A 23510-nucleotide genomic window follows, 5' to 3' on the forward strand; every position below is an offset into this window, starting at 1 on the left:
CTGTGCCTTTAAAATGCCCTGACAATGTAATGAGATTTTATTATAGTTTTTATTAATATTTTAAAATAGTTATTTTTATATTTTCTGTTTTCATTTTAATTTTAGTTAAAATTTTAGTACTCTTGTGTTTTTGTCATTTTTATTAGTTGTTTTTTGTTTTTGTTTTTTTTATTAAAAGTTTGATTTAGTTATTTTAGTACATCAAGTTAAGCTAAATGAAAATGAGAAGTGTTGCTTTGGCAACTAGCTGTTTTTTATATATATATTTTTTCATATATTTAAAAGGTACACTATGTTTTTGGCAATCAAGTGGTTAAAAAAAAACTGCATGCATTTTGTGGAAGAACATTGTTTTGGTTGTGCTTCGGCTCTACATGTCTGTGTGGATGAATATGGTTATCCTACTGCTAATAAAACACTACTAGATTTCACAGATATAACCAGTTTAGATGGAAAGGATCTCAAGATGACTAGATAAAGATGTTACTTTAGCGATTAAAGGGATAGTTCATCCAAAAATGAAAATTCTGTCAAATGACCCTTCACAACAGATAATGCTTTACTATGAACTTTGTTAGAGAGCTACATATGGCAATTTATATGTTCAATAAAATACTTTACCCACCTGTTGAGTATTAAAAATGCCATCTCCACATCGCTTTTACAAAATTTAAAATCCCTCAGTTCTCGCCATCTCCGAAAAGCCAAGCCAATGTTGGTTCTTGTTTTATTACGAGCTCTGTCGCATTCTCTTTTTGCCAGCAGACTCATGTTTTATTAAAACAGGTGATTCCCTGGAGTTTCGAGATTTAGCTGCTTCATGTCATTCTTTCTCGCTCATTATGACAATTAACCTATGCCACTCCTACACCATACAAACTAGGCGGAGAAACTTTTCTCTATTTATGGATGACAAGAAAAGCACAAGCAAGTGACATATGTACGCAGTTTCCTACAAAAACCATCCTGTCAGGTCTAAAATATAAACTCTTATAATAGGCTTACTATAGTAAATCAGGGTAAGACAAAAACACGTTTTGGAAGAAGGATTGATGACGTATTGACTCATTATTTAAATTTTGTTAAAGGGTTAGTTCAACCAAAAATGAAATTTCTGTCATTAATTACTCACCCTCATGTCTTTCCACACCCGTAAGACCTTTGTTCATCTTCGGAACACAAATTAAGATATTTTTGATGAAATCCGAGAGCTTTCTGATCCCCCATAGACACCATAATGTCATAACCAATTTCAAGGCCCAAAAAGGTAGTAAAGACATGTTAAAATAGTCCATGTGACTTCAATCTTAAAGTTATGAAATGGCAATAAATACCAAAATCAAAACAAAAATAACGACTTTATTCAACAATTTCTTCTCTTCCCTGTCAGTCTGATACGCTGTTCACGTAGTGAATGCAGTGCAGAGCTTCCGTGTTCTACGTCAGAACGCAGACATGAACGCCGTACACATGAGCAGCATAACGCATGCGTGTGATGCTGACGCAGGAGTTGGCCAACAATCAGTCGGCGTTCCGACGTAGAACACGGAAGCTCTGCAATGTGTCTTCAACGTAAACAGTGTAGGAGACTGACAGGGAAGAGAAGAAATTGTTGAATAAAGTTGTTTGTTTTTGCACACAAAATGTATTCTTGTCAGTTATGACGTTGCTGTCTATAGGGATGTCAGAAAGCTCTTAGATTTCATCAAAAATATCTTAATTTGTGTTCCGAAGATGAAAGAAGCTCTTACGGGTGTGGAACGACATGAGGGTGAGTAATTAATGACAGAATTTTCATTGTTGGGTGAACTAACCCATTAATTTTGAACAAAAAAGTTACATAGTGTACCTTTAAGTTAAAGTTTATTTTATTTCAAGTAACAAAAATGTTTTTACGCTTTTAGTTTGTTAACTATAATAACCCCTATGTGAAATGACCTGATAAAGTCTTTTTCTGCTCTATTCTGTAACAGCATCATGTACAATTTACCTGCAAAAGCATTGTGGGATTTCTCCCAGGCCGTAGAGGGGGAACAGGAAGGGAGTGTTGCCGTAGCGACCCAAGCATCGCAGGAAGTGCTGCGTGGCCTTTAGTCCTTCCTCTGTGAGGGTCTGCTGCGTCACCATAGCGATGGAGTGCAGGACGAAGTCTTGCAGGTTCTCAGTGAGCTTCTTGTTCTTCAGGAACTCGCTAAATGGTTTCTCGGAGTAGTCTAAAATAAGGACAATTTTAAATGTGTTACAGTGTAAAATGACAATATGACCTCCCACTAAGCCTGCCAGGGAATAACAGATAGACTGAATGAATCAAAGAGATTATTATTACATGTTGGCTAACACTGTAATAAAAGGAGCAATTTACTTTATGTCAGTGACTGTAAAAAAAGCATGATGGGAAATTGGCGGCGTATTTATATTTAGTAAAATTAATAAATATAAATATGCCGCCAATTTCCCATCATGCTTTTTTACATTTGTAAAATGTTCTTCACTACGCCATTGCAGGCCATCCAAAACTTAACATTGGGTAAAAAAAAAAAAAAAGTACGTGAATTGAAGAAAGCGATTATCACAACTTATCACAAATTTTTGCTAGGATTAAAAAAATGCAGTTAAAATATTTTCCAAAAATTATTATTATTATTATTTTTTTAATTACTTGAATTTTATGGTCATTTACATGTAATTTACATGCATTTTTAAATAAAAAGTCAAAAGTTTTAGGTCAAAAGGAATTCTCATTGTTTTCACTAGCTTTCGGGAACTACTTTTCTAAAAATGTATAATAAAAATAATGCACAGCCACTTTATTGGATCGTGGATGTTAGGCTATGATATTATTGTTTACTAATATTTCCCCTGCCCACACAGACTTGCTTAGGTAGTTTCAAAGGCAGAGAAAGAATCTGAAAATAATCTAAAAAACTTTTTTTTCCCTTTAAAATGAAGAAAAATAAAAAGGTCAATTTTGATTTTAATTTTGAATTCTAATATGACTGATGATGATTGATTTCTAATAAGAGTCGAAATCTATAGTACATGTCTGTGATAGATCTCTGATGTCCCATGTAAGCTGCATGGAAACAAACACTAGGGGTCATACCCTGGTACTCCTCTGGGTGTTGCTCAAAGTCCAGACAGAAGGTAAGAAACTTCATCAGCATGCGTTTCTCCACCACAGTCAGCTGCTTACTGGCAAACACATCAGCCCGTGAACATGGGACCTTCAGACGAGGAAGAAGCAGGACATAGCAGGTTAAAGTAGTGACATATATGTGCATTCATGCAAGTTTGCATGTACGAGTAAACATATTACACACATGCAGTACAGAGGGGGATGTAACAATTGTGAGAAAAACAGCTTATCTTTAGCCCTAAATTACTCACACAGATGGATTTTGCATTACAATGCTGCATTTAGTGAAATGAGAAACACCTTTTGCGTCAATACTCTTATCAGGTACATTAGTAAATGGAAACAGATGAATCAAGCAGCAAATCAATTTAATCATTTTATCTTAGCTGAACTGCTCCAATAATTTGAATCAGGAAGCCTTATATTAGACCTAAAATACAATCTATATGAGAAAAACATGAAGGGTACATAATTTCGGATTAAGACCAAGATAGATAGATAGATAGATAGATAGATAGACAGACAGACAGATAAAAGGAAAACAAGCAGACAGACAGACAGACAGACAGACATATAGATAGATAGATAGATAGATAGATAGATAGAAGGAAAACAAGCAGACAGACAGACAGACATACATAGATAGACAGATAAAAAAGCAGACAGACAGACAGATAGATAAAAAAAGAAGCAGACAGACAGACAGATAGATCGATCAAAGGAAAACAAGCAGATAGATAGACAAAGACAGATGGAATAAAGACAGACAGACAGACAGACAGTTAGATAGATAGACAGATTGATAGACAGACGGATGGAATAAAGGAATAAAGACAGACAGACAGACAGACAGACAGATAGATAGATCGATCAAAGGAAAACAAGCAGACAGACAGACAGACAGACAGATAGATCAAAGGAAAACAAGCAGATAGATAGATAGATAGACAGACAAAGACAGATGGAATAAAGACAGACAGACAGACAGACAGACAGACAGATAGATGGATCGATCGATCAAAGGAAAACAAGCAGATAGATAGACAGACAAAGACAGATGGAATAAAGACAGACAGACAAGACAGACAGATAGATACAGATAAATAGACAGACAGACAGATAGACAGATATAGATACAGACAGACAGATATAGATACAGACAGACAAACAGTTACTTTATTCTGTTAGAATTAGATCTGCTCCATACCTGCTCTACTTTTCCATTTCTACAGGTGAGGATGCGGCCGATGTTCTTGAACTCTGCGTAACGGCTCACATTAGATTTGATGAGCAGATCCACCAATGCACCACGTGAATACATCAGCTTTGAAGGGGGTCAAAGAGCACACTATAAATTTCATTCACTGCCTTCTAAGTTCATTTAAAGACAGATGTCAGGCTGCGATCACTACATGATGGTGTTTTAGTAAGTCATTTTTAAAGTTTGAAGCATCTATTCACACATGTAGGTGTGATGTCTTGGTAATTAAAGCAGTTCTTGGTTTCCTATTATTTGCTCTTTATTATGTAGTATTCTGATTATCATATTTAAACAATACAAACCTTGGAGACAAGGTCGATGTTGAATCTACGTCCTTCTTTTAACAACTTTTGATATGTTATCTTCTTTTCCACCTCCACAGGTGGATCTGCTGGGCTGCTGATTGGCTGCGGCTCTTTCTCTTCCTGTGATTGGCTGGGTTCTGAAATCTCAGATGTCTGCTGCTCCTCATGCTCCTCGTTCTGCGTCTTAGCATTGGATTCTGTAGCGTCATCACCTGTAACCGTGTCTTGAGCCTCTGTAGAGTCTTCATTGGTCTCTTCTGATTCAGTCTCTGCATTCACTGGCGGACAGCTTATTAACGGGGTATTCGTTTCTTCTTTCTCTTCTTCCTCACTATAAAAGGACAGGAAAATTAGTTACAGCATCAGAAAAAAAAATTATAACAAGATTTTTAACATTGAAAGGCCATAACCATGTCTTGAACATTGGGGGGGGGGACCTTTCTTTTTTTTTTTTTTTTTTTTAAATAAAGCATTAATAAACAAAATAGTGAAGGAAATTCTAGGTCTAATTCTAGTTGGTAAGTAATCATTTTAAACTATTTGCAAAATATATTTTAAACACATGCACTTTTATTTGTATGCCTACTAGTCAAAAACCCAAATTGTTTCTTATATTGTTACACTCAGTTATGAATGAATCACGTAAATGATACCATATTTTCAATTCAAAATGGCCATATTTGAGGAAAAAAAGTCGAATAGTTTGCATCCCTGGATATTATTGTGGGTCGTTTAATGTTAAATATTAAATGTTTTACTATTTCCATCTTACCCCGCTCTCTTTTTGCGCTGGAATTCGCGCTCTGCGCTCTGCTTCGCGCTCTGCTTCTAACAGTAAACCCTGCCTACTTTAACTTGATTGGCCATCTCAATTTTACATTGATGACCAGGTTAACAACAAACAGAGAGCTGCATAATGGAGTGTAGCAGATCAGTGCCAGAATTTCAAATACTGGAGGGGACAATTTGTCCATTTCTAATTATTGGGGGGAACTTGTCCCCCTCAGTGTCTATGGTGGTTATGGCCCTGCATTAAGGTAAAAAAAAATGCATTTTCTTCTTGGTCTATGTCCTGGCAATCATTTTAAAATATTTCTCTGGCTTTGTACACTATGTGAAGGAGGTTGTACACTGTGTTTGTACAATATGTGTTTTGACCTGGAGATTCACCCTCAGGATTCCATTTTTTTCAGTCATTAAAAATATAATTTACAATTGTTAGTGAGTAACCTCATTTCAAAACATTTAGGGTACGTTTACTAAAAAAGTTTTTCCTTTGTACAGATGACAACGTTATCAAAACTATTCCCGTTCACACGGATCCATGAAAATGACTACAACGCTGTATTACGCATGCCAGACAAGTAGTTGGCGATGTCACTTTGTAAAGAAACATTACGCACCGACACATACTTATTTTTATACAGAGCACCCGTGTCAAACGCGCATGCCCATCCACTTTATTTTTATAGTTTACCGCACTTTGATATTCTTATTATTTCTCTATAGCGGCTAATAAATTGGAAGTCTCGCACATTCACAGAAATACCTTAATTCTGTGTTGACAAATAAGGTGGATAGACTAAACACGTAATACGCATGTGCCGTCACCGTTTTCACAGATTCGCGTTTTTGCAGTTTACACAGAGATGACAATGGTATAGTTTTCAAAAACTTGCACTTTGAAACCCGTTTTCAAAAGTTTGCATTTTCAGGCCACCAAAACGCCGTTGTCGTGTAAATAAATGGCTGAAACACATAAAAAGTTTTCAGTTTTTTTTCCGGTGTTGTGTAAACAGCCTCTTAGATTTATATACATTATTTGGATTTTATGAGGAATAGCATAGATGTCTAGCAACATAGTGTGACTTTTTCCATAGTTAATTATTATTTTATTTATTATTAGTAGTATTTATAATTATTATTATTGCTATTCATTATAAATAATTTTATTTATTATCTATTATTAATTATCTGCTGTTTTACCTTTTACACAAAAAAATTGGTGTTGGATTTACTTTTTAAATTGCTAGTAAATTTCACAAATGATTACAAAGGAATGGCAAGTAACACATGAATTAAAGCATTTTTCTTGTAAAACATACTCCAATAAACTTTACTTACAACTTTGAAAAATATTTTTTTACACTGTACTTTAATTACTTTTACTTTAATTGTAATTAACCTAGAAGTCAACTCACATAGTTTATTATGTTTATTATTATTCTGATTCTATGCTGTACAATACCTTAAAGGGGACCTATTATGCAAAATTCACTTTTGCATGGTGTTTGGACATAAATGTGTGTTGGCAGTGTGTGTACACAACCACCTTATAAAGATAAAAATCCAACCACTCCTTTTTTTTTTAATCCCCATAAATCATAAGCAGTGTCTCAGAACAAGCCGTTTCCAGATCCCTGGCAATGTGATGTCACATTAGCCACAGGCCCTGCCCACGAATGTTGACAGACACTGCCGTTTTAACATAGAACCGCCCTGAGCGAGTTCACAGCCAGTTGTACAGTCCGCCATTGCTGCACTGTTGAGAATGTCTCCCAAGCATTTTAGGTGTTCTGTAGCTGGATGGATTAATCCACATAGCTCTCTCCATTTACTCCCTAAATCTGAGCCGCTGAAGATGAGGTGGATTCATTTTATTTTCAAAGAAAATGCTCCCTCATTTCACACTGGACTGCTTTGTGAACGAATGTCAATAAAAAGTGACAATACAAAACATACAGTCTCCAGAGTGATACTGGATACGGCAGTAATGAAGGTGAGAGCATTTTATTACAATTCATCCGAGTTGATTTACGGATATAAAGTTTACCAGTTTATTGTGCACCACCTGAAAAGGCATAAGGTCTTTATATATTTGTTTACTGTTAGTTGTAACGAGTGTTTCTGTGTACTTCGCTGTGTATCTTGATGATAATGCAAGGTAGAGAGAGAGAGTTTATGGATAATATTTTAATGCACACTTGCACTGTGTTTTATTAAGCTCTTACAGTAATTTTCTAGAGTGAAAACGCTTCATCTTTTGTGTGAAGTACAATAAACGTTATAAAACTCATCGGTAAACTGGCTTGTACTAATATAGTGCATAAAAACAAGAAGATAATATAAGTTATAACCGTAATTAAACCAAACTATAACTGTTCTATCTCCATGCAGCATATATTCGCAGTTTCTGTCATTATAGCGCATCCTGACTGAATCCTGACAGGGGAGAATGAGCTCTTGAAGCTAACTTCTAACTTCACAACTTCACATACACACTCTGGGGACATCAGAGACTTATTTTACATCTTGTAAAAGGGGACATAATAGGTCCCCTTTAAAAGGTCCCCCAAAATATAATTTTGAAATTCAAAGAAAATGCATATTTAAGAGACAAAACATACAGGACCTGCCATCTTAAATTTGTAATTTTGGACTGTATTGCTAACCTGGCATAACAGAAAACTTCTAAGTTGGAAATAGAGGAGTCCACAGAGCTGAGAGGCACCACATCCTCTCCCTCATCAATCAAGCTTCTCCATACTTGCTCCGACTCTGTGATCTGTACCTCCTGCTGATTCTGAGAACACACATTATAAAACAAAATCAACCGTTGGCTAAAAATCCACAAGGTGACCTACAGCTAAAAAAGTATCAGTTTTATAAAAAAGTAATTCAGTTGGTACAATTCTCAGTTACACTTTATTTTAAGGGGTTACAGTGCAATTATACATTTAAAGGGAAGTTCACCCAAAAATCAAAACCTCTATGAGTTTCTTTTTTTCTGTTGAACACAAAAGATGATATTTTGAAGAATGTTGGTAACCAGACAGTTGACGGTAACCACTGACTTCTATAGTAGGGAAAAAATATTATGGCTACCATCACCTGTATTCTTCTAAATATTTTCTTTTGTGTTCAACAGAAGAAAGAAACTCATACAAGTTTGGAACAACCTGAGGGTAAGTAAATGATGACACAATTTACATTTTTAGGTGAACTATCCCTTTAAGTACTGAGTAATAACAATTAACTACATACTCAGCATTAGAATTAGGGTTAGTTGCGTGTAATTATGTTGTTACTGCAGTAACTACATGTAACAAGGACATCAAATTCTCATAAACTTGTATTTGAGTGAAAATGCTAAAATAATGACCTTATATTCCTCGATCCACGAGAGCAGGCCATTGAATGTGAAGCTTGCCCAGTTTCCAGCATAGTAGTTCCTCCTGTAAAATGAAAAAAAAAAAAAAAAAAAAAAAAAATGTATTCAAGTGTTTGTGTGCATGTATCTCACTTCATAAACACTGAGCATCAAACTCCACTTCACTTGAATGTACAATGCAAAATAAGAAAATAGCCAAGCAATACTTCTGAGTTTCAAGGAATCTTCCAGTCTAATAGTGTCTTGAGTGGTACCTGTCCAAATGCAGAACGCTCTGTCCGACTCTGGAGCAGGCCGCCGCAATGACAGACTCGGTGAGGCCTGGGAAATAAACACAGACAGAAAGCATTGTCACCGACCACGATTGCGTCCTCCTGCCCAACCTCTCTCTGAATTGAATGTTTCACTCAATTTGCAAAATGCGTGCCGTTTCAAGCACACGTTGCTGAAATAGCGAAGCAGTGTGACTGCTTTTACAATTACATTGACATAATCGTAAAAGCATTAAAGCTTGCTTGAGGCATATTCAGTGTAACTGCTGTGGATACATCCAGTTAGAAACAGCAACTCAGCATGAGGACAATGACACAGATAACAATACTGTATTTCATTTAAGCTTTCATCTCCCATTTCTAAGTAATGTCAGACACTAGGTTTAGCATTCACACAGTAGAGGTTGAAAGGTCTAGTCAATTTGTCCTGTGACCCAGCAGGTTGACTAACTAGTGGTTCATGTGTGTGGTCATTTGTACAGGGACACAAATCTGATGCTAAAAAAATCGTTTGAGAAATCAAGAAGTCTACTGAGAAATTGCCAAATGAACTGAAAAATTGATAAATCAAAGGATAATTGAATCAAATAATTTATTATTTGCATAAATTATCAAATCGCATCCGTTTACCCACACTTATTTATTAATTTATCCACAATCAGTGCTTGATTTTATAAATTTTTCATTTAATTGATCAATTTCTCAGCAACTCAGCAACTAATACTAAAACTATTAAAAATATGTTTGTTAATTCAAATAAAGCTGAAATAAAATAAAATAAATATTATATAAAAATGTATAACTAAAATTACTAACTGTAAATAAATAAATTAAAAACTAAACTTAACTTAAACTTAAATAAAAATAAATTAAACCTAAATAATAATTATGAAAAAAATTATAAAATAAAAATTTAAATGAAAACTGAAAATAAAAATATTAATACAAACTATAATAGCATATAAATAATACTAAAGTAACAGTGTTTCTCATTCTCGACTCGGTGAATTTAATTAGGGATGCACCGATACCATTTTTTAAGGACCGAGAACAAGTACCGATACTTTTTTCTAGTACTCGCCGATACCGATGCCTATACATTTATTAATTTCTCTCTCTCTCTATCTCTCTCTCTCTTTTTTTTTTTTTTTTGGGTGATGTTGCAGTTTTCCAAGCACAACACAGTGAGACTAATGAATGTAGGACAGATTCTTTATTATTACTCTAATGAAAAAAGTAATAATTTTTATGTGCTTGTCACAAACTTAAAGAACAAAAATTTCACAGTGTCCAATAACCTTCAAAGGGCATAACTACCAATAAACATAATTGTTGTTATATAAAAAGAAATGTACAAACAAATGACAAACAATACAACAAATACTATAGAGATACAAATTAAATAAACTTGTTTTTCAGATACAGTAGGTTTATTTACCGTGTATACATTTAACATATTTTGTTGTTTTCTTAAACTTAATGACAAATATAGGCTACGGTCCCTTTAAGACTGAATCCATGGATACTGACACATATCCTGTTTTCACCCAAATCTTTACGTCCACTTAAGCCATAACCGACTGTATTTACGTGAGATACTCCACACCATGGACATTTTGACAACTATGTGTACATTTGACCATTCAGGCGCGAGGAGAACTGATCGCGCGCTGTCTGAGAGAACTGGGATCGCGCGCAAGAGAGAGCGCTTCTGGTCTGTGTCATTCAGCCCGATTCCGCCTATCCCGCCTTCACTAATCGATAACGAACTGTGATTGAAAGCATGCAGTTCGCAATGTGTGTGTTGTCATCATTAATTCGAAGTATTTCCACTCCCTTGAGGACATTGTTTCTGCTGTTGCCGCCGGTGTCTCTGTGCACGGAAAATTCTGTCAGTTACGTCACGTGAGGTATCGGTCTTTGGTATTGAGGGTATTTTTACGAGTATGAGTACAAGTACATGAGCTTGGTATCAGGCCTGGTATCGGTATCGGTGCATCCCTAGATTTAATGATTTGTTTTATAAATTTCTCATTCTTATATCTGGAGCGTTATACAAACCAAAAATCTACTGCTCTAAAACTATAGAAGAACATACAGCAACTATGAGCAAATGTCATATGACTGTTTTTTCATCATTTATGAAACAGCATGAATTTGGCAAAGGTTGCTGATCCTACACAGCGATTGGACAGTCATTTGCATAAGGTAAACATAACTCGCTGACTAATAAATATAAGTACTCGCTCACACACACCAATGGATTCACTTGGTATATTTACATAATGTTTGAGCTGAAGTTTACATAGTTCGCAAAGCCGCACTGAAAAAGGCCGAAGGAACGCGCGGGGTCCCTGAGAGCAAGATTGAGCAGCACCAGGGCTGAAAACAACTCCATTAAGCCGCTGAAGCGTCCCTGTCCCTCCATCTTTCTTCTTCTTCATCTGGCCTTGCACAGCCCCATCTCACACACACAATGGAAAAGTGATTTATTCCGAGCAGGCCCGTCGTATCTTCCCCAGCACTGGCTATTTCACTGATGGAGAATCCTGGGATTCTAGACACCCACATGTTCTCCTAAGGTGTGACCAAAAACCCTTGTCTAAATTTAATGGCATGATATAGGAATTTACCCTGTTGACTATCATAATGCACGTTCCTGGTTTTATTGTGTGCCGATTCATTGTTCCATACTATTGTAGAATATTCAGACACACACACACGCACATACATATATATATATATATATATATATATATATATGTGTGTGTGTGTGTGTATTTCATTTTCATATGAATTCGTACGATGTGAACCATAGGAAAATGGAGGACTTCTTAGAAAAAAGTACCATCACAGCGTAAGCAGATCATAGAAAAACTTACTAAACACCCATTTTTCACAATTCAATAAATTCCTGATGGATTAAATCAAGTCCCACAAATCCTGTTACAATGAAATACACTGAATTACAGAAGTAAAATTATGTGCATACAGCTTGAAACATTTACTATGAAATTACTAGTGCAAGCATCTTTAAAAAAACTCATCTTTATGGGGATTACAGTGACATAATTTCAAAAAGTCACATAAACAGAAGAAACCTAATTTTATTTATGGAAAAGTATCACATTAACTCACTTGGCCTGTTTAAACAGATGCATCTCAATTATGCACCTACCAGAACAGCGACGGTCTGAGGTGCATCAATATATCTGTCTAGATAAAACTGAAGATGTTTTTAAAAAGTGTAAATAACCTCTCGCCGCCATCTTTTAATGCCATTTATCCCATCCGGTATTGATTTTTCCACATCATGTTTGCTAAAGACAAACATTACCTGCCATAAAGTTCTGATGCCACATAGACATACTGGGCGATAAATAATAGATTTGAGCTGGCAGGACTTTGATGACCGGGCAAAGCCCGGAATGCTTTCAGCAGGAATTGTATGAAATCATAAATCACTCTTCATTTTAGAGAACATTCCAAATGGATTCTATCTCTGCACCTTGAAAGTCATTTTTCGGTTATTTATAGTCGAGGCTGAGGGAGCGAGGGAGGGATTGTGAGAGAGAGAGAGAGAGAGAGAGAGAGAGAGGGGGGCAGGTCACTTCTCTTACACTCCACCCATTTGTGTCACCCATCCCTTCTATCTATCTCTCTCTCACACACACACACACACACACCATGCTGTTGCATCCTTTCCTTCACGTCTGTGGGAAGTGTAAAGGGAATGTTCAACCATAAATGAAAATTGTCATCATTTACTTACACTCTTAAAAATAAAGGTTCCAAATAGGGGTTTTTCGCAGTGATGCCATAAAACAATTTTGGTTCCCCAAAGAACCACTATAAAGAACCTTTTGTGCAATGGAAAGGTTTCATGGATGCTAAAGGTTCTTCATGGAACCATTGATGTTAAAAAACAACTTTTCTTTTTAAGAGTGTACCCTCCTCATTCTGAAACTGTATGACTTTTTTTCTTTGGTAGAAGAAATAGAAGTTCAGAAAAAAATACGAGCTGCTTTTCTTTTCAATAAAAAAGCACCATAAACACCATAAAAGTGGTCCATACATATTTTGCTAATTATTCCAAGTCTTCTGAAATTATATGATGCTCTTTGTGAGGAACAATATGAAATTGAATCTGTCACTAACTGAAAATCGTTCCCTATGCCATAGCTTATTCACATTTCAGCATTCTCAAACTCGGTACAACATGACTGGTTATAAAACCCACAGCAAACCAATAGTGTTTGGCTTCACTGATGTTCAACATAGGGCAGTGGTTCCCAAACTGGGGTACGCGACGTGACAGAGGGGGTACGCGAACAAAATGCTGAGTTTTGTCGTTCATTTAATTCTTCCCCATCTTAAAATAACATTAAAACCGAGCATGTGTTTCATGGCATAATGCTGTAAATACATGACATCCAATGAAAATACCACATCTTTTGTGATCAAACTGACTAAATCCATTTCCATATAAGCAGCGTGCATATGGGTGATTATAGGTTACGTCAGAGTCTGCTGCCTTAGCAGATCACACAACATTACTGCCGTTCTCGACAATGTACCTGTAGATTTAGCATTTACTAGCAAGAAGAACAAATAGCCTGGCACAGAAGGAGCATAGAGATCAGTTTAAGATTCAAACTCTTGATACAAAACATACATTTTGTAAGTTCTTGTTTTTAATGTTGATAATATTATACGAGTAAGAATGCAAATGCAAATATCCACACGTTTGCAAATGTGACCGATTTTATAGAACAGTTCAACAAAAAAAACGGGTAATATTAAGTGATGTTCTTCACAGTATTGTCAGTATTTACTGTATTTTGCAACGAAATAATAGTTCCAACGAAAGCCACAACAGAACTACAACAGACACAGCGGTGTTTCGTGAATGAATATGTGGCTTTGAACGAATCGTTCGTGAAAGTCATTGATTCAATCATTCATTCATAAATACAGCCACTTGCTTCATTACTGAATGGACGAATGACTTGGTGACTCACACATTAAGACTTACCGCCACCTACTGGCAGTTTTAGTATGTAAAAGAATCACTTTCACGTTATCATCATCATTGCATATTTTACTATTGAACATTTTTTTTATTTAAAACATTATTAATGTTGTAAAGGTATTTATAAAGATAAAAATGCACTTGAAAGTCAATTTAGGGGCAAATATTGTCCCTTAATGGAAAAGGTACAGTCTAAGTGGAAGAGAAGGGGTACGCAGAAGGATGGTGAATTCCTCAGGGGGTACTCCACTCTAAAAAGTTTGGGAACCACTGACATAGGGTGATGCATCCTGACTATACAGTAGTGGCCAAAAGTGATGTCTGGAGACAGAAGGAATCAGAACCAGTTTCTGTTGTTCTGTCGATTCTTATTAGTTGTGTAGTGATTTATCTTCGATGTTCGCCTGATTCTCCTGCATGCTTGTATCTCTGATTATTGTTAATAAATGTCACTTGACCGCTTAGATCCAGCTTCAACCTCATCCTTCTTTGCAACCATTGCTGAAAGAAGAATGGACCAAGAAGAGATTTGAATGGATATACCAGCAGTCTAGCTTCTCTGCCTCACACAAGAGGATCGTTCCCTCAAGGACCATACCCGTGAGTTTTTAGATTTGGCTCACCTGACCCACTACCCAGACAATTGCCTATGCACTTTTTATTATGTCGGACTCAACACCTCAACTAAGGCCAAGCTGCCTGGGGATGGTCCTAGAGAGAGTTTTGCACATTATACGGAGGGGTGCTTGTGTAATGCGACTCACCTCTCACAATGTCCATCGCTGAGGAGAACAACACCAGCCCCAAGCTCACATTGGACCCGGAGCCCAGTCAGCCTTCAGCCACAACCATTACGAATGATATGCCAGAGCCCACCGCAGACTCAGAGCCCCGCCTCAAATCCAGAGCCTGAGCCAACACCGGAGGTCATTTTTGTCCTAGAGCCCAAGCCAATAAGTCTGACCAGATGCGTGAGCAGGCACCAATGTCCATCTTTGAGGGTATTCTAGTGGAGTACGACGGCATGGAGTGCAGCCTTGCCCATACACCCACCGCTGAGGATGTGCTATGCCCGGTCCCCATAAAAAGGTATGATGAATTAGATTGTCATATCTCAAGATCTCCAGTCTCCACTGGTTCTGCCCAGCTCCAAGTCTCCTTCGTCACTGCTGGTTCCACCCAGCCCCATGTCTCCTTCATCGCTGCTGGTCCCGCTCAGCCCCCGCTCCCCTTCCATCAGTATCCACATCCCCGGACATTTCACACATACATACTACACTTCGTCTGATGTTTCGTCTTGGTTATGTCTTTATTTTGTGTGATTGTTTAATGTGAAGTGTGCTAGTTGGCCTTCCGTGTTGGGATGCTGCGCCGACCAAACTGAACGAACAAGCAGCGGCCAATTATGACGTCACTGACCTGCCGTGTCGGCGCAGTGCAAACGAGGCCAACCAAACCCTTGTTTGTTATTAGTAGGGGTACCTGAATACCCCTTTTACAGACACTCACTACGTCCCCAAGCAAGCTACTGGTGCTCACTTTGTTACAACTCCACCTCGGTCCTCCGACCCATCAGCTCCACCATGGTTCGTCATGCTTCAGACTCCACCGGGCTCACTCGTTCATCCTGTCATCACCCTGGTTGCGCCAGACTTCCAGGCCTCTGGCTACGCCTTTGTCCCTCTTCCCTTAGGCTCCACTGGGCTCCCTCCGGCTCCACCATTGATCTCACTCCCACTAGCTCCACCCTGGTCTGCCGAGCCCCCGTTTCCACCTTGGTCATGCATGTCTGCGGCTATTTTTCCTTTCTGTTTCCTTGGTTGTCATGGTTTCTGACAGTAGCAGCTCCTGACTGTAAATTTAGGTAGGGCAGATTCTGGGTCTCAGCGCTAGGTTACGATAAACATTTCTTCAAGCTTTATATTCTAATCGCTGAAAACATGGTTAATACTTTGGGCAGAGGTTGCGTTATTCAGCCTGAGGGTGGCACTCTAATGTGGATTGACAGGCTTTCAGTACACACGCATAGAAATGCCTTAATGTAGGAATTATTGCCTCCAAATGTTGTTTTAAAATATTACAAGTTGTGGAGGAATTCCAGTGAGAAAAAGAAAGTCATGTCTATTCTCATAACAAACATTAAACAAACACAACAGTACTATATAAAAGCTATTCACACAAGCACTAAGCTATTTACACATTTAAACTAAGGGATTTATACTTTCATTAATTTGATATGCTAGTCCACGTATGAACAGACATGCCAACTAGTTACTGGCCTGATTCAGACTAATATACACATACCTGAAGCGGATTGATATAATCTTGGTCTGGAGCGAGGTTTACGCAAGCTAACGTGAAAATAAGCGGGGTAGTCTGAAATCTACCCCAATGGCTCTCAATTAGAGAGCGTTGCAGTTCCATTTTTCACCACAGATTTCCATTGGAAAAATTTGTAACATATCTTGCTCACTTTACAACTTAAAATAGAAAAATATTTGTTGCAGAATGCTGAACACATTTACAATTTATTATTGATTCAGTTTATATAGAGGTCAATGTTTGAATGAATATTTTGGTGGGGCTGCCCCACCTGCCCTTAGAGATGTGCCGTGGCTGGTTTATAAGTATGTTTGCATTTGTTGTCATAGTAACTCATTGTTTGATTGATTAGCCCCACCTGTCTCTTGTTTCAATCCTCAGTTGTCCTGTTTATATATAGTCCTCAGTTTCCACTGTTCTTTCTCCATTCTCATTAGTTTAGTGGTTCACTTTATCTTCAATGTTTGCCTGAATCTCCTGCATGCTTGTATCTTGGTTTATTGTTAATAAAAATCACTGCTGCGCTTAGATCCAGCCTCAACTCATCTTTCCTTGCAACCACTGCTTACAGTTATACAGTAAATTAGTTGTAACACTCTGCTCAATATTCTGCTCTATGCACGTGAGCTCCCTCAGTTGCTCACGGCCCATACGAATGCTCCACTCACGCTCATCGGAAAAGCAAAGTCCACTCAAATAACGCACCAACATGAAATTTCTATGTAGTAGTATACTAGTTTCTGTTTGCAATAGACCTACTGTGCTGTAACATGGTGTGGTATAGCTATGCTGGGCAACGCTGGTAAAATAATGATAATAATAGCTTTAGTTTGCTATTTTAGTTTTAATAATAGAATAGAACTGAATAAAGAATAATATATTTATATTTAATATTATATATTTTCATTTCGGTGCATCCCTAAATTTAAAAGGTTGTACCATATAAAATGTTAAAATCAACTAACTTTGCCATTTGTAAGCCAAACTAATGAGGCTTTTTTTCTACATTATATCATAGACATATTTGATTTTATGCCTCCCCAAAATATATCAAAATAGATTTAATTTACGTTCATCATTGATGTATATTCAAGTCACTGCATGTATGAATTGCATTTTTAATGTATATTTTGAATAATTAGTATGTCATGTCATTGACCCACAAATCGACCTGTAATATTATGCAGCGAAAACAAAACAAAACAAAACAAAAAACAATATAAATGTATCGTCCATAAGACCAGAAGTCAATGTCAGCATTGGCCTAAATGAAATCTAGACGCAGATGTCTAACAAACATCAAGTTTCAAAGACATAAACCCTGTTACAACGATCATTGACAATCTGCAAGCAGTCTGTGACTATGACGCCCATTGGAGGTCCAACTAACAATCAATTCCACACTAATGCTCAAGGGCCATGAGAAATCAATCACCTGAAAAGAGCACAGGGATATCTGTGAAGGTGTTCTGTAATCACATGACTGCTAATAGAGGCTATTCAAGCTAAAGGCACATGGGGTCCAAACATGATGAATAGTTACATTAACCCAGGCTCAAAGAACGGGCCAGTGAAATGGCTGGCTTGTTTTCTTCATTGCTGCTCTATTAGCAGCAGGTGAGGGCACAGCTCTGATATAAGATGAACTAAACGTGCATCTCAGTCAGGCCTGTCAGCCAATGATTGCTTAGCCTCTAACGATGCTCCTCTGTAAAGAGTCTTGTACGTTCACATTGTCTGCATCCTTTACCCTCTACAGCTGCTGTGCACGTGCTCTGATGTGCTTCAGCGAACATTCATCATGAAATACTGCTAAATACAGTTACCGTTTGGCAAAATATCTTTCTGTGCATTAGCGCATCCAAATGTGTGGGTAAGTGTAGTGGCAGCTCCAGAAAAGAGCTTATATCTTGATGAGTGTTTAAATGCCGCATGTAGAAAAACCTTTTTGACAAACTCACTGAAAGAAAAAAATGTTTTGAGATTGAAAAAAAAAGTTTAGACCATGGTGTGAATAGCTATATAGGAATACATTGTTTTGATTCATAAAACAAATGTTGCTTGCGTGGAATATTCATTCATAGCGTTTAAATAGGCCTTGACCTTCATTTGATGTATGTGAACTAAATCAAAGAGATACAAGGGTGAACTTCACAAAAATGCCCAGGTCACATTTTAGGATTCATTATTATATACATAAAAATAATGAATTCTATTTTTAGGACCATTGATTTTAAGCACATTTTCAACCTACATTCTCATTGCCATATGGATAATTTATCTTCTCACATTATTCTTAAGGATTCTTCTTAGATTTTCATTACTGCAATAATGTACTTTTTTCTAGGACAGTTAAGCGATTAATTTTTTTAACATAATTAATTACATGATGTGCTGATTAATTAATCGCAAATTAATCGCACATCAAATTTGGCTGTGAAGTTACCCCCAGAAGATAATTTAAAAACATTATTGTGTTAAATGAGAAAAGCATCAAATAGGCATTATAAAATGTAGCTTTAGAAAGAAATATTTTATTTGATTCAACATAGAATTTATTACACAAACTTTTAGGCTACAACAGCCATGATTTTTTTTAGAAGCTGCATCTGAATTTGTATTAGATATATTTACACACCAAAACATTTTGGTTACCAACATTCTTTAAAATATTTTTTTATGTTCCACAAAAGAAAGAACGTAATACAGGTTTGAAATGACATGAGGGTGAGTAAATGTAAATAAACAGAATTTGGCAGTTTGATACACGCTCCAAACCACTGATTCGAAACAAAAGATTCGTTAAGCTTCAAAGCTTCATGAAGCAGTGTTTTGAAATCGCCCATCACTAGCCTAGATATTGTTGAATTAAGTCGTTATTTTTTTTTTTTTGGCTAACAAAAAGTATTCTCGTCGCTTCATAACATTAAGGTTGAACCACTGTAGTCACATGAACTGTTTTAAATATGTGCTTAGTTCACTGAGCCATCGGATTTTATCAAAAATATCTTAATTTGTGTTCTGAAGATGAACGAAGGTCTTACAGGTTTGGAACGACATGAGGGTGAGTAATTAATGACAGAATTTTCATTTTTGGGTGAATTAACCCTTTAATTTCAACTCCCTCCTCAGTTTAAAAAATCCACCCCTTCAGCCGTGACTTATTCACGATATAGCACTAGCCTCGAGTACCTTATTGATTTTATAAAACGGTTACTACACAATATTAAAGGCAAAAATATGTATTAATGCAACTTTCATGAAGCAACTTTCACTAAAAGCCTTCCTTGCACCGGAAAAAATAGTCCCTGACCGTGAACAGCAACAGAAGTTACATTATTACGCCATTAGATGGAGGCAAAGACTGTCTTTATGAGTGTGTCAATCAGTAGCAAAGACTTTTACATTGAAAAGACTGAATTGTTGTGAACACGGAACAAATGCTTTGACTAGCGCTGTCAGTCACGGGAAAACCCCTTAACTGTTAAAAGGACAATCGGACATTTAAACAGATTTTTTTATTATGAACATAGGACTGACCTGAAGAAAAATGCTAAATCTGAATGCAGGTAATAAACTCGCTCACTCGATCTCTTTCTCACAATACTCTTCTACATATCACAGTACGCTTCAATGAACAATATCGATTGAGAAAACACAGTTTACGTTGCTAAGAGTGGTTGCTAAGGGTGTTGTGTAGTGATACAGAAAACCGTTGGGTGAAGCGGTCATAGCCGTGTTTTATCATGAATAACACACAGCTATTGACCAATCAGGATCAAGGACAGGAACTAATCGTTTTATAATATAATATAATATATTTTTTATAACAATACAATACAAATTCAAATTAAACAAATTAGTTCAATCAAATTAACTTTTATGAGTATTTAGAACTTTCTTTTTCTGCTGAGTTCACGAAACTGACACATTTTAAGTTATCTGAATTGTTTCATTGTTTTGAGTTTTAGGAACTTGTTTCTTTTAATTTAGACAAACTTAAAATTTACCTGAAACTGGGCTGGGATTTCTATTTCCCAGCATGCTTTGCCATGACACTCGAAAGGGAGAATAAATACTAAAATCAAGTGTTAATACTGAAAAATACTTTCAAGTTAGGAGTAATTAAAATGTATGAGTACAAAATTTAAATCTGCCAGTTCTGCTTACTTAAACTTTGAATTTTTAAACTTTAACGTAACCAATTGCATCTTTTTTTTTTTTTTTTTTTTAGTTTTGCCAACTTATTTGGGTTTACAGTGTAGAGTTGGCTTCTGAAGTGCAGGCTGAATCTTGGGCATATCAGTACAGTAACCCAAACAGAATTCAGACAGCAATGAACTTGATTTCTTTCCCAGTTAACACATGACTCCCTCCTTTGAAAAGACGTACTTCCCATTAATACAATGTATAACTGGATTATCTTTATGTAACATGTTTGCTATTGCCACTGCATGAGATCACAAGAATATTAAGCTTTTTATGAACAGATTGCAGCAGGCCTTCTACATTATGGTCAGAAGGAAAATGCTACAAAATGTGTTTACAGGAGACATTACAAAATGATTCTAAATTTTGCCAGAAAAACAATAATGTGGAAGATACAGTGGGAAACTAATTCACAGATCAAACATTAATTTATCTGGTTACCAACAAGGTTACCAACAAATGTCAAACATTTTCAGCATGAAACTGGCCACCACATTTATTTTTTTCTGAAAATGATTCCTGCAAGCTCAGCAATGCAATTCCATTTCAGAGGAAGCAGGATGCAATACAAGGTTCACACTTGTGCTCCCTATACAATTACAATTATACACAGATTTTTCACGTATGGAACCATTTTCCCTTTGGTGGCGATGACGAGGGTAGGTGTCCATTTACAACTTATATCAGTACGCTGTTGGGAAGCATGGTGTGAGTGATGGGACTGTCACATAATAAAGAAACGAACACTGACATTTTAAAGTGTAAAAGTTTAGAACATATCTGAGCCTTTTTAGTCAGTCTAAAGCGAAATATTTATTTGAATTGTTCATATATAGCACATGCAAATAATTAAAATGTTTATTTTTAATATTTTAATGGAATTCAAATCTATTTTAATTCACATTTTTAAATGTCTATTCATAACTTATCTGATTAATGATACGATTCATAATGGACCAAATAATGATACCAGACAATTTTAAAGCTGTACAATACTAAATAATAATTAATAAACTAATAAACTGAAATATCAATACACTGGTGAAAATTATTGATATTTTAGTTTATCAGTTTATTAATTATTCAAAATCACAAAGCAGAGCAATGCAGAACTATATTCTGCACTCTGCAGATTTGTTCCACGTCATCCAACATTATGAAAACTCAGACATAATTTACTCACCCTCATGGCGTTAAAAACCTGTATGACTTTCTGTTGGTTGGCGAACAGTTTTGGTTACCACTGACTTCCATTGTATGGAGAAAAAAATAATAATAATATGATTAACATGGGCCACGTTCACACAGCAGCAGAATGCAGTTGTCAATCCTGTATGGGGTTGTCAAAAATACAGACTTCGGTACAAAGTCGGACTCGGTACTGAAATTTAAAAAAAAAAAAGTGACGATACCAGCATTTCCCCCTAGCATTTTGAGTGCTGTTGAGTGGATTCTTAAACACCTCTGATTGGCCATTAAGTTCACGTGCTCAAGAGATATGTCTGTGATTGGCTATAATGACCAACGATTCAAAAACATGTTGTAAATAGACATCTTTGGCGCTCTTCACTAAATCCGAGTGCTTAACACAGATACACATGGGAGCGTTTGGCAGCAGGCGTCTATCAGCGGATATATTAGGGAGCTGCTCCCATCAGTTTTGTGTTTTACGCACAACTCAAATGCTCCGCTCTCCATCCAGATATAAAAGCTGCTGTCGGTTAATAAAGATTTGATGGATGAACTCACGGCTCGATTGGACACTTGTCATGTCAAAGTGATGAGGCTTTTCAGTTTTATAGATTTCACCATCTTTGATATTACTTTGGTCACTGTCGCTAATGTTACTGATAAAAGAAAACAGGCTTGACTCCTGTTGCACATTCATACAGACAGTATTGGAGACTCTGCTGTAAGTTGCTGTGTGATCTAGACTCACACCTGTAAGTAAATGCAGTTGTCAATCCCAAAAACTGACAGTGTGAATGTAGCCACGGGTGAGTAAATGACAGAATTTTTCATTTTTTGGTAAACTGTACCTTTAAGATTCACAATATATACTGGCAAATGATTGATGGCCTCAGGCTTTAAAATTTTGACATTCCATGAGTTTACATTGCCTTAGATTTACAGTATAAACTGATATTGATTTTCTACAGCCGTTCTACATTTTTGAATGCCGCACTTTAATGACGTCGCTGTCGGACGGCTTACGTCACTTAAAGAGTTCCTGCTGGTGGTGTGAATGTAACCAGGAAAATGGCTCTAGGGGAACCGCCCTGGTGGCTAGTTCCTATAACTAGGGCCCTATGGGCCCGTTTTATTTTTTTTTTCAAATTCCGCTTTTTTCACTTTTCATTTTTTTGGGAATCCATTTTTAGGGTTAAATTAAATTTTAGTGATCTAAAAGCATAGTTGATTGAAATCATGAAACATACAATTTAACAACAATTTATTAATTTTTTTTTTTTTTTTTTTAAATACATTTTTTTAGGGTCCTATGAAATACAATTTATTTTTATTTTTGTCAAATTCTGTTTTTTTGTTGTTGTTGTTGTTGTTTTACCAAATTCTGTTTTCTGGAAAAAAAAAATGGAATGGTTTAATTGAATTTTAATAATCAAAAAGCATGTCTAGTTAATTGAATTAATGAAAACTAATTTTTTCATTTTTTTATTTAATTTCTATGAAATGTTTTGTTTTTTCAGAAATTCTGTTTTGTGTATTTTAACTTTTTCTGGCAAACAAATGAAAGCATATCTTTTAATCATATGACATTAAACAAATTTGTTTGTCAAAGTG

General features: G+C 36.3%; 1 protein-coding gene across 1 annotated transcript in view; it reads right to left on the bottom strand.

The window, feature by feature from the left end:
• Positions 1 to 23510, bottom strand: part of chm (CHM Rab escort protein) — a 75848-nt gene that overhangs the window by 47552 nt on the left and 4786 nt on the right. Inside the window, exons 2-8 of the mRNA XM_051877522.1 lie at positions 9128 to 9194; positions 8865 to 8937; positions 8155 to 8285; positions 4700 to 5033; positions 4344 to 4460; positions 3104 to 3224; positions 1991 to 2213 (exon numbers count right to left, since the gene is read on the bottom strand). Of these exons, the coding sequence (XP_051733482.1) occupies positions 1991 to 2213; positions 3104 to 3224; positions 4344 to 4460; positions 4700 to 5033; positions 8155 to 8285; positions 8865 to 8937; positions 9128 to 9194 (1066 nt within the window). The remainder of the gene's footprint in view (positions 1 to 1990; positions 2214 to 3103; positions 3225 to 4343; positions 4461 to 4699; positions 5034 to 8154; positions 8286 to 8864; positions 8938 to 9127; positions 9195 to 23510) is intronic.

Source organism: Ctenopharyngodon idella, chromosome 21 (assembly GCF_019924925.1).
Source record: "Ctenopharyngodon idella isolate HZGC_01 chromosome 21, HZGC01, whole genome shotgun sequence".
NCBI classification, from domain to species: Eukaryota; Metazoa; Chordata; class Actinopteri; order Cypriniformes; family Xenocyprididae; genus Ctenopharyngodon; species Ctenopharyngodon idella.